The 12736-nt window shown below is 42.7% G+C and overlaps 1 protein-coding gene across 1 annotated transcript; it reads right to left on the bottom strand.

Moving 5' to 3' along the window:
• On the bottom strand, positions 1 to 11265 carry zbtb38 (zinc finger and BTB domain containing 38). The gene is made up of 2 exons (XM_083695497.1): positions 11192 to 11265; positions 1 to 5190 (listed from the first exon to the last, which is right to left on the bottom strand). Exon 2 carries the CDS (start codon positions 5188 to 5190, stop codon positions 1408 to 1410), a length of 3783 nt encoding a protein of 1260 aa, XP_083551623.1. The 5' UTR covers positions 11192 to 11265; the 3' UTR covers positions 1 to 1407.
• Positions 11266 to 12736: the final 1471 nt, after the last annotated feature.

Genomic DNA, 12736 nt, shown 5'->3' on the forward strand with positions numbered 1-12736 from the left:
TTTTTTTCTGTGTGAAACTATGATGTAGCCCTGTTAACTCTCCCTCCAGGGCTAGTTCACCTTATACATGTGATTGTAAAACTGATTGAACACCTTTGATGTTCCTATATCTACCTGCTATTAATGCACTGATGATGGTCGCATGACTGAAACGTGCCTGCAGTTATTTATTCTTGTATCACTATGCACCTTTTTGTTTGAGCACATTAATTAAATCTTTTTGGACTCCAACTGAGAGATGTGCGTGTTTACCCTTTTCTGAAAATTTCAACCAACATTACAGCATGTAAACGGATGCAAGTTTTTTGAGTTACAAAAGGCTTAATATTTGAAAAAGTTGAATAGGTTTCAGAAAGCTTTTACCATAGTTCATAATTTGGAGTTTTGGGCACATTTTACAGTTGGATTGGTGTGAATAGCTTGAAAGGCAAAGCAAGCCCTCTAATAAGAAGTAAAAAACAATAGTTTTTTTTTTTAAATTCCGAAATGACACTTATTGGCCCAAGGGTGATGCTATAGTAACAACTTCAATTCCAAATCTCCCAATTCTTAAATTCTCCTGTCTCATTTGAGCTATAGTCAAGACACAAAACCTATGTTTGAATAATTGTCGGCAATTCACACAAGGAGGGGAGCTACATCATTGTGGGGACAACTTGTTTACTGTAGACTTGTTTTTTAATGAAATTGTTAGGTGCAAATATCTGAGTGCTCTTCACAGCAATTCTGGGCAGGCTGACTATTTATTTAAGCAAAATAACCCAAGACACATGAAAATGGAAAACAGGCATGTCGCCACTGTGCTCTATGGCTGTCATGATGCGCCATACATTTTTTTTAAGATTGTGCCACAAACTGCTTTTGTCAACATGTCTAGATGTCCAATTAGAATCTCAACAGTAACATGTGGTCTATATCAAACAAAAAAACATGTGCAATAATTTTCATTCAATTTGATGGTCCATGTGGTGCAGCGGTGATAAAACTACCCAAGAAGGAACGTATATGAATGTTTATCTTAATGCATAGATATAGACGATGGAAAACACAAGAATCATTGACTTGCCTCGGAGAGCCAAAAACATACAAAAATAAAACACTCTTTTAAAAACACTATAAACTACCAGTTGAATTTTGAGAGTGAAGAAATTGCAATATAGTGTCAAATAGATCCCGAAATGCAATGCCTGCTGTGCACAAGCAACTTTGAAACAAATTGTTTGCCTTGGAGTTAAACTGATACCAGTTTACCACTACAGATAATCACTTACAAGGATGTCCTTCTGAATAGTCAGTAGTTTGAAAAGAAGGCTCCTCTTTGCACACATGCCTCTCTGCCCTGTGCCAGATGGGAGGAGTTCCCCTGGTGACAGATTCCACTTTCTGACACGTAGGAGAAGACTGTCCCTAGTTATCATAGCTGTCTGTTCTTGGCATGGTCAGAGGGCCCTTATAGGTGGGCACCTCTCTATCCATACAGTCTTTCTTCTGCTTTTTTGAAGTGAGGCTTGTCTGATGTTGCAGGGTGGTTTTTGAACTTTTTTGTGGCTTTCTATGTTGCACAGGGGACCGACAAAAGGGGGTGTCAGTGCAGGGGAGTGACATTGGTGTTTTTCTGTTAGATCTTGTGATCTTATGATAGTGTCCATCACTATTTATCCTCACTGGATCCTCCATATTTGGAGACACTGACATGTAGTCACCTGTGCCCTCCCATTGCTCAATCTTAGGCTCCATCTTCTCATTTGAGAAATTGCCTGTTGATTCTAATGACTCTTTGCTCTCTATATCTGTATCTTCTTGATCCTCCCCTTCCTCTTTTTTGATGGCATGTTTTTTCAGATTTACGTCCAGGGTGGCTAAGTTATTGAGAGGTATGGGGTAGTAATCGCAGTTGTACCCATTACTAGTCGTCTCCTGATGTTTTTTCTCATGGCTCCTCTTGGTGGCAAGGTAGAGGAAGCGCTGGGGGCAAAAGGAACAGCGATATCGCTTTTCCGTGCTGGGACTGCGGGCAGTGTTGTCAAAGCAAGAGCCATTTTCCATACAGTTCTTGCATATGAAATCCCTGCCGCCTCGATTGGTGTCACAGCTGGGGGGCTCACCGGATGGGCACTGCTTCCCACATGTGCGACAGAAATTTGGGTGGGAGCCGATTATATGTGCTCTCAGACCAGACACAGTGATAAAGGGGCTTGCACAGATGTCACAGGTGTGTATAGTTTTTGGGATGCTGTTTCTGAGACGGTGTTTTATCTCCATACTCTCACTTGAGATGCTCTCATCTGCACTCCTGCAGCTTGTATCCAAATAGTCTTCATTGGACTTGGGAGCTGTGGATGTCATGGAGTAGCTCAAACGTCTCTTTTTCTTGTGTTTTGATCTCAGCTTTTTACTCTTCTTCTTTTTAGGTTTGTATGAATAATATGGACGCCAAAGCTTGTCAGCTGTGTCCCGGTCAGTCGGATCATCACATGGGTCTGGCTCTATGACAGAAGTGACCTCTGTCCTCAGACGGAGGCTGGGGCTTTCCACACTGGCCTCTGTAGGTCGGTCCCGTCCTGTATCCTCCATCTTGTTGCACTGGCTTCTCTTTCTTTTCCTGGGGAACAGTTTGGAGCCCTTGATCCTCCGGCGGATGATGGCCTCATTGCCTATCTTAACTGTTATCTGGCAGAGGGGCAGAACGTGGTTGTCCATGGATGGACCTGGGCAGGCGGGCTTGGCAATGTATGTTTCAGTTTTCCCCCTGACTGCCCTGCTAAGTGCTATACTCTCTGCCCCTGGCTGAAATAGCTGATCAGTCATGGCCTCAAGTCTATGTGCTGCAGCTGACAGCTCACCCAGTCTGTTCATAGTGCTTAGTGGATTCAGCTCTAAGAATGGCATTTTGTGACTGCTGCGTCTTGAGCTCTTGAATGCTTGAGATGCTGCACCAGCACCATCTCCATAATCCAGTGCAGTGGCCTCCCCATCTGGCTGCATTGTGACCAAGGGGGTTCTATAGTTATAGCTGATCAAAGGCGGCCCATTAAGTTCAGAATGTGATGGAGCAGCCTGTTTACCTACGCATGTAGATGAGAATTTACTGCCTCCCTGCAAACACCCTTCTACCTCAATGCCCATGTATTGGTCAACATCTTGGTCACAGGGCTGATCAAAACTGATGCGAGGCATAACTGATGCTACCACCTTTGGGGTGGCCATGAATGTCACTGGCATTGAGAATAAAGGCTGTGTCCCACAACCAGCATCTGGGTTGTTTATAGCAACACTATCCTCAAATGGAGGGATGGGAGAGCTGCAGCCCAGTGGAGCTTGGTCACTGCCCTCCAACCCCTCTGAATAAGTCTGACTGTATGTCTTATATCGTCGTCTCTTTCGAAATTTCATAGGCAGAAGTCTGTAGAGTTTGATTGGGTAAACACTGCCCTTGATTCCTCCACTTGCTGACTTTTTATTCACGGCTATTCTAGGATCTATGCCGTGGAAAGATTTCTGGTGGTTCTTTAGGATGTAGTAGGTCATGAAAGTCTCCAAGCAGAAAATGCACTGGTAGCGACGCTCGCCTGTGTGCCAGATCTCGTGTTTGGTGCGGTACTCTGCCAGGGCAAACACTTTATTGCAGTAATGACAGGGGTATGCTCTCTGCCAGGAGTGTACATTCTCATGGCGTTTCAGACTGGACAGGGTCACATAGGCCCGGTTACACACACTGCAGTTATATACCCTCTGACCCCCACCAGGCCTTACAACCCTGTCCAGAGCCTGCTGTGTTTTTGATGTGTTCATTTGGAGGGTATTTGGAATGAAGGGATCAGGGAGTTCAGGAGGAGGTAACTGTACATCGGTTATTGTGTTATCCATTGTTGGCATGCTGTCTGTGGCGTCTTTACCATTGGATTGTTGATCAGATGAGCCTCTCAATGCCTTTGGGCACAACTGCTCATGGTTACGCAACCGTTTCAAGTGCATGAACTTCCTGCGGCAAAACTTGCAAAATAAATGGCTAACAAACCTTTTTTTGTGTATTTCTGTGTGACTGATGAGAAGTGCTTTATTACTAAATATCTCTGGACAGTATTCACAGCCATAGAATGATATGTTATCTTCTGTATGTGGTGAAAGTGTGGGTGGGTCTAGATCCTTATGGCCTTTATCAATGGCTAGAGGCAGTTCCTTAGCTGTGCTAGCTTCTGCTTCTGCCTGTGAATATAATGCCGGTGGTGACATGACCACATGTGTCACAGGTGTGGCATTGATCAATGTGGTGCTGCTTTCAGTAGTATGCAAAGGTGTATGTGCTACAGCCGGAGTGGGATGTGTACTTTTACCCAAGGTGCCTCTCAGTCTGTGGCGCTTTTTGAGTGGGCCAGTGTTCCGGTTGGCCAATTGCCGTTGTTGTGACTGTGTGGGCTTAGTGGCCTTTTTATTATCCCCTTGGCTGCCACCTCTGTTTTCGGTGGGCTTGTGTCCCTGGCTCACTGCATATGAGTGCTCTGACAGGGTCTGCCTAGGCTCATTGCCCACTGTGAGAGTGCAGAGGGGAGGGCAACCAGCTAGGGGATGTCCAAGGTCAGGCAACTGCCTCGCCCCACTACGCAGATCTATTGGGGTGAAGGGGTTGTTTCCTGGACCCACTTCAGTGATGGAGAAGGCATTAGTGATCCGTGGGCCTCTGGCACTGTCAGGCTCCTCAGGCCTGGGGGTCTCCTTCTTCGTTTGGTGGCTTCCTGGAGCCTCACTAGGGCCTGTGGTTGTAACAGCATTTGCTGTGGTCTGCACTTGTGGGAAACCTGAGCCCTGTCTCTTTTGTTCCATCAATTTCTCTAAGAAGGGAATCCCCAGTCTTTTCCCAGCAGCCAATAGGCCTCTAGTGTCCTCGATGCTCAGCGATGCCACCTTTGAGCAGTAGATGAAGTTGAGGATGCTGGCAAACACCTCAGACTTTAGGTCCATAAGCTCCAACACCTGGCTGCAACTCCACACCTCAGGGGTGGTGAAAGCGCTCCTGAAGTATCCGCTGCAGGCAGCCAGGATGTTCCGGTGAGCCCAAAACTTGACATCCTCCACCACTATGGTGACATCACAGTAAAGGCCCTGTGAGCGCTGCTCATTGAGCCTGCTGAGGAGGGCCTGGGGGTGAGCACTGTCCATCAGGCCTTGGGTGCAGGGAGACACCACTGTCATCTGTATAGAGAGAGCAAAGATGAAAGAGGCTTTTTAAATATTTCATGAAAAGTTGACATTCTGTACTTTTGCCTTATAGTCATAATTTGGTTTGCTGGAGTAGCTTACAGTATATATCAAATACACATTTTAGGATAACTGTCCAAATGAATATGGAAGTGACTGTGAGTACTTTAGTGTGTGGATTTGGTAAGGGAATAGGACAGATAGTTACACCCCTAACACACAGACTGCGTCAAAATTGCAGACATGCTGTATTGTTTGCCCCTGCTCACATCGAATGGTGATGCAGATTTCGAGCTGGGCGGTTTACACTTCGTCAATCAAACAATTGACTGACTGCATCTAAAAGTCTAAAACAGGGTTTGAATAAAAGCTAACATTGTTGAGAGGCTAACTAGTGTTGTTGTGGTCTTAGCAATTACTGTAGAACATCACAAAGACACAAGTTGGATAAATTTAACCTGTGCTGCGTGCGGCATTCAACGCATATGCAGTGTTGCATCGTTCGCATAGATCCCCATTGAAAAACAATTGGATTTCCGTTGGACCGCAATCGCATGCCGCAATCTTTGTGTACCAGGCATTAGAGGAAAAATGCTTGAATGTTTTTATTTAGGAAGCAATCCTTTGTTTCTCTTTTAGACCACTAGATGGCAGCAATATCTAAAGAGATGATTATTGTATAACATAGACATCTGAAAGTATGTTACTTTCCAAATAGAGGGGTCAGCCTAAAGTGGCTTCATTGCCTTGTGTCCTTTCCATTGATACTATATGTAAAAATAAGACAGGTGATAGGACCTTCCTACTGTCATCCTCCATATTGCTTTCACATAGCATGTACTCTCAGATTAGTGCAGACTAAGGAAAGGAGATATGAAGAGGAGGAGACTGTGTCACTCAAGGATGTCCTTACAAATGGCTGTACCTTTGTGATGTAACATTTTAGAATGTTAATCCTTAATGGATTCATTGTGGGAAAATACTGTTGACATAATATTGGAAAAACATATCTTTAGTAATCACTATTATTTTTAATACCTATTCTTCACATCTTACATATAAAATACTGCATAACCCCTATTTTGATATCTGAGTATAACTCAGTAAAAAAAAAAAATTTTGGCCCATCCCTGATTTCTTATTCCTATACCTGTGGAGGAGGGCAAAGGGCTTCCTAGAGGCTGGTGAGGCCAATCACAGAATGACCATGCCATGGAGTCAGCCCCTACAAGACATCTCCTTGTCATTTCCTTTGAGAATACAGTCTGCGTATGCTTATGTCGGTGCCAGAATAACAAGCACTTGTAGCTGGGAAGCAGTGGGAACATTGATCGCAAACAAATTGTGACTCATGCAAGTGTTGGAGTCAGTCTCTCTGCATCACATTCAGCTTGTCACTCATTTAATGCATTGCCTCTACTTCTCAGTAAACAGCCAGATTATATCAGCACATATTTTGTATTGAGAAGCATATGAACTCAGTCAAATGAAAAGGCAGAAAAAAGACACCGTGAGTAAGAATGTCTCCCATGAGTCATATTCCTTCCATGCCCCCTGCATTCATTAATTATTAGTAAGCACTGTAGGAATGTTTTGACTGCTCTCACCCACACACAGCTGAGTCAGAGCTAATAACAGGAACAGTTAACCAACGCTATATAAAGGAGACATGGCTGCTGGATGGGTTCATGGCCAAAGAGCAACCAAGCCCTGTTGAGAGGAAATACCAGCGCTATAGACACCATGCAGAAATTATTTAGCTTTTTTAAAGGAGAATTCAGTTGCTAATCCTATCCCTAATCGCACATGTACGCACAGTTTACACATACCATGGATTTACACACACACACACACACACACACACACACACACACACACACACACACACACACACACACACACAAACACACACATACGTGCGCACGCACACACACACACACACACACACACACACACACACACACACTCACACACATACATACATACATACATACATACATACATACATACATACATACATACATACACACACACACACACACACACACCATCTGCTACACTTTAGTAATCTATGTATAGACCGGGCATTGTTGATGTATGTGTTCATGTGTGCAAAAATGATGGAAATAATGAAGATGACTTAGTCTGCCCATACTCCTGCATATGATTTAGTAGGATTTTGATATCTCAGATCTTTGTATCTAACACAAAATTAACGACTACTGCACCTCCTGTACTCCTCTTAGGGGAGTGTGAGAACTGCCAACCAGCAGTGATGCTCTAATTGGGCCAGTGTCAGTGTTGTATGTGAGTCAACCCTGTCAACTGTGTAATCTGGCATTAAACTCTAACACAGTATGAAATTCATCAGCTAAAGCAAGTAGCTTCTAGTTCTACATTCATTAACGTTGAAAGGCTACATCAAGATTCTTACATTTAGTTTCTATATTCATAGAATTATCTCTTCCTACTTAAGGAAATTAATGGTTGACTATTTCAATGCATCAAATCAAAGAATACCATGACAACAAAGCTGTCTGGGGACAAAGATAGCAAGTTTGTATTGTATATAGCTATTTTAGCGTGAATTTTTTAATCTATATATTTGAGACATGTGTACAAGTAAAGTAGCTAAAGTGACCACTCGCTATATAGCTGAAAATCGGTTTTGGAAAATAAATATTCTAACCTGCGCAGTTTTTCCCACTGTCTATGAACACTAGTCAATTTTATTACGGTGGGATATTTAAAGTTTGACAACCAAATATTACCATTTTCATGTCGGTTTTGCAGCGCTGAATGTTTGTTTGGGTGTCTCCAGTGACATTCCACTTTACCAGCGTATTGAGATTAAGAGACAACAATTAAGGTTGGTGTATATACAGTGCCCTGTGTAAGTATTGGGACAGTGACACATTTTTACTTCTTTTGGCTCTTCGAATTTAAATCAAACAATTACTATGAGGTTAAAGTAGAGATTCTCAGCTTTTATGTGATGGTATTTGTGTACATATAGGTTCCACCATTTATAAATGACAACACTTATTGCAGGGTACCAAAAGTAATGGGACAATTGGCTTGACTGGGGTTTCTGGTTAGTAAGGTGTGTTCTGTCAAATCATATGTGCAGGCATAAGAGAGCTGTCAATGTCTAGTATTGATTCTAGGCTTTGTGTTTGCCTTTGGAGTCTGCTATTGGTGTCTGTCCATATGAGGACCAAAGAGACATCAATGAAAGTCAAGGAAACCATTATGAAACATTGCCAAAATAATAGTTTGGAACATCATTAAAAAGAAAGAAAGCACTAGTGAGCTCAGTAATCGCAAACGACCAGGTAGGCCAAGGAAGACTTCTACAATGGATGATCGAAGAATGTTCACAAAAATTATGAAAAATCCTGAAACAACTGCCCCTCACATCAATAAAACTCTCCAGGAGGTAGGCGTGTGTCAGAGACTACCATCCTCAGAATATGTCACCAGCCGAACTACAGAGGCTTTACTGCAAAGTGCAAACCACTAGTTATCCTCAAAAAGGATGGTCAGGTTACAGTTTGCTAAGAAGTACCTAAAAGAACCTAGAGGTCTGAAAAAAAGCTATTTTGGACATATACTGTAAGACGAATATTATGATGTACCAGAGTGATTGCAAGAGGAAAGTTTGGAGAAAAAAAGTATCTGCCCAACATTTACAGCATACCACCTCATCTGTAAAACATGGTGGAGGGGGTGTTATGGCTTGGGCATGTATAGCTGCCATTAGAACTGGCTAACTTGTCTTAAATGATTCTTAAGTGTATGGAAACATCTTGTTTGCTCTAGTACAAGTGAATGCCTCCAAATTTATTGGATGGTACTTCATCATATAGTAAGATGATTACCCAAAACATATTGCCATAGCAACTAGGGAGTTTTTCAGGGCCATAAAGTGTAAAGTTCTTGACTGGTCAAGTCAATCTTTAGATTTAAATCCAATTGAACATTCATTTCATTTCCTTATGATAAGATTTTAGGCTTTCAAAGACTTCAAAACAGATGAAGATGGCTGCAGTACAGCCCTGGAAGAGCATCACCAAAGAAGATGGGGTCAATGGGTCATAGACTTCAGGCAGTTATTACAAAGGATTGTCGACCAAATATTAAACATGAGTGCTAAATTTAGACATATATATGAATCTGTTCCATTCCTTTTGGTGCCCTGAAATAGGGGGACTATGTATAAAAAGTATTTTTTGTAATTATAAAGTGTAATGTCTGAATGGTACAGTCAAACTAAATATTAATAACTAAAATACCCTTAAATAAAAGCTGACAGACCATACTTTAACGTCAGAGTAATTGTTTAATTTAAAATCCAAGCTTTTTGAGTATAGAGCCAAAAGAAGAAAAATGGCTTCAATGTCCTATTGCTTACACAGGGCACAGTATTGTATATAACACATGCAGCTTATCAAGCCTTCATGGTTGTTCTCATGGTATAGAGCTCATCCCTTGTCAATTGCCTGATTGAAGTATTGTACGGTACATCCTGAATTATTGCAAAATATTAGTTGTAAAACCTCTAACAGAGGCACTTTTAACAATTGTACAGCACAAAGCTCAATACTGTGGTATAGTAAGGCAGCCATTTTCTCTATTAACCCAGTTGTGGGGTGATCTTGGAGTTGGTAAAATGGCTGCATGTTTAGGGGTTATCGTTTGTCCCTGCTATAGATTATCATCACACCATAATATTGAGATATGACTCTTCCTCAAAAAGCAGAGATCACTTTGCCTATACCCCCTTGGTTGAAGGCTGCCCTAGAGGCGTCCTTATTTTGCTACATCGATCACTTATTTATTTACATGTATTTCAATGTAATCGCTTGTTTACCTACATTTAAGCTGAGCTCATTCAGCCTTAAGCCTAATGTGTTATATAATTCAGAAAAAGATGGGGAGAAAGATTAACTGATGACAGAAGTTAGATTAACATGAATTGCGCAGCAAAAAAGCAACAATACATTCATCCCCAGACCACACACACATGCACACTTATTTGACCTGGGTCCCTCTTATTAAATAAAATAAACATTACAATGTTCGTTTATTTTTTTTTGTCTGATATATTATAACGCTAAAATACCTACATTCTTGAATAAACAACAGTTTGTGGATATTATAAAAAATAATGTTAATGAATTGATTATTCTGGCTAATGTTTTGTCTAGGTGCTACCATTACAATATGAGACACAGACGAAGCCTCTTGCATGGCTGAGAATACAACCTCCTGCTTCCCTGTCTGACAGGCCTCTGTTGTCAGGGCAACATGCTGTGGCGCAGCACTTATTGGGATTCAGTTGGATGGCGGGCAACTGCATTAGCTGTCCGGGGATTTGGTCCTCTCTCTCAGTGAGCCCTGTCTGAGAGTCCGCACCGCAGAGCAGGCTCCAGTGCAATGGAGGCTCGTCTTTGTCTCCGCTTGGGTATGTGTGTAGGTGCCTGCAGCAGAAATGCAACCCAATGGATGCTTTCTCTTCCGCTTACAGCAGGAGATGTGCTTCAGCCTTAATACTGATTCCTCTGGTTTGTGCCACTTGTAAACCGTTTTAATCCGACAATGCATGCTTGTCTTCCTTTTCTGTTAATTACTATAAGGAGTGATACAATATGAGTAATTTGACCTATTCATATGGGTTTATTGTTTTCCCACAGTGAGCGGAAATATTTGAAATTTGTCATCAACAGATGTCTTTTTGCCACACCCTAGTTCACTGTGCCTGAACATATTATGTGATATGTTTCAAAACCTGAAAATTAAATACCCTATTTCTGTTAACCACAAAAGGAGCAAAAGCACTGTGTAGAATACAAACTGTCTAGTCAAACAAAGAGCGAAATTTCAAAGCAAAAGCCACACTCCAGACACCTCTGCATACTGTGTATTTCTGTCAAAAGAACGAAATAAATAAATTTTAAACTAAGTCAATTGGGGGAAAACATGCAGAACATACCTTTGGAAATCAGAGAAAATGATGCAGAGGATGAAGAGGAACAATTATCATGCAGTATCCCTCCTCTATAGAACATGCTCTCTAGTGTACACGAAAAACCTGTTTCCTTAAAGCAAGGCGAAAGTAGACGTTTTTTCTAGACTCGTTGCTGCTCAGTGGTGCTGTCAGAGGCAGAGCTTTTTCTGTCGTCTTTCCTCCGCACCCTCTCTATCACTCCCTCCTTCTCTCTATGCTGCTCACTCCAGTTCCAGCGTTCTTCGCCTCTCCTCATACACCCCAGATCCTGGGCTAGCTCTGGTATCTGCTCTTCTGAGTACCCCTGTCCAAGATTCCAGACCATTGGCCACAGGTACCTATATTCCAGTTTATAAATGGCTGAATTGGACTATGGCTGTGCCTCTGTGCTGCCTGGACAACTGGAGCGGTCTGCAGCCGCCAAGCAGGAAGCAGCAACTTTATTAAGCATAGCTGAAGACTATAGAGAGAGCGGAGAGCCACTCAGTGCTACATCACACACCAACGCTGTGTGCGCACCGCGGATCAGGGAGAGAAAGCGCCCGGCTGCATGCCTGCTAGCGGGGTACAGAGATGGGGCTGCAGCTGCACCACAAACACAATAAGAATCACATTTCCTCTACTTATGCTTCTCAGCTTTTTTGCATATCTCATTAGTCAACAGGGGAAGCTTATCTTTAATGTAATGGGATCTACTGCCCACAAAGAGAGAACATGCACTCTCAAACATGTCATATTCTCCATCTGTCTCATTCCTGTGCACACGCACACATTTTCTTTGTCTATACTGTATACACTCACACCCCTCTCTCACTCTCACATGTTCAGCTAGTTTCTGTATACAATAATGAATAGCTCCTGAACATGATTACTGTGCTTGTATTGCAAGATGTGTGTTTTCTCAAACCTGCTTCCGTTTGCTTTCAAAGAAGGTGAGGGACAGAGAAAAAAAATAGTGCTAGCTGCATCACCGGAGATGAGACCGTGAGTTCAGTTTTGTGGAGGCTGCTGATTGATGCGAACACAGAGGATGCGTCAGCACTGCAGAGTGCAGGAGAAAGGGGGGGGGGGGGGGGGGACTGAACCAGGCATGGCACTGCTACCCTCTCCAGCTGCCCAGGGAGGGGATTGCACATGCATGAGTGCTTTTTATCACAATGGTCTTCAATTTGTGTACATCGTTCATCTTAACGCTTAGAGACACATGACTTCAACTGGGACCTGATAATCCAAACCATAGATTGGGTTAACCATAGTGCATGTGAGATACACAGTATGTTATGCACTTTCTGCCAATGTTCAGCTCATCATAAGAATCACCAAGTCTTTGTCTTCTCCTGTTCTTTTTGCTCTCTGTGCTCATTAACAGTCACGTGGCAGTGTGTTTGTGATCAAGACGCACACCACTAACCACAGTTGCTATTTCTGGTGCAGGCCTAGCCGCTTGTTACCTGTGTTCTCTCAAGGCCCTGCAGTAGTATCAGCCTGGCACCAGACCAGCCCTTACACTTTTGTGAACTGCTGCACTGT

This window comes from Argentina silus (assembly GCF_951799395.1).
Source record: "Argentina silus genome assembly, chromosome: X".
NCBI classification, from domain to species: Eukaryota; Metazoa; Chordata; class Actinopteri; order Argentiniformes; family Argentinidae; genus Argentina; species Argentina silus.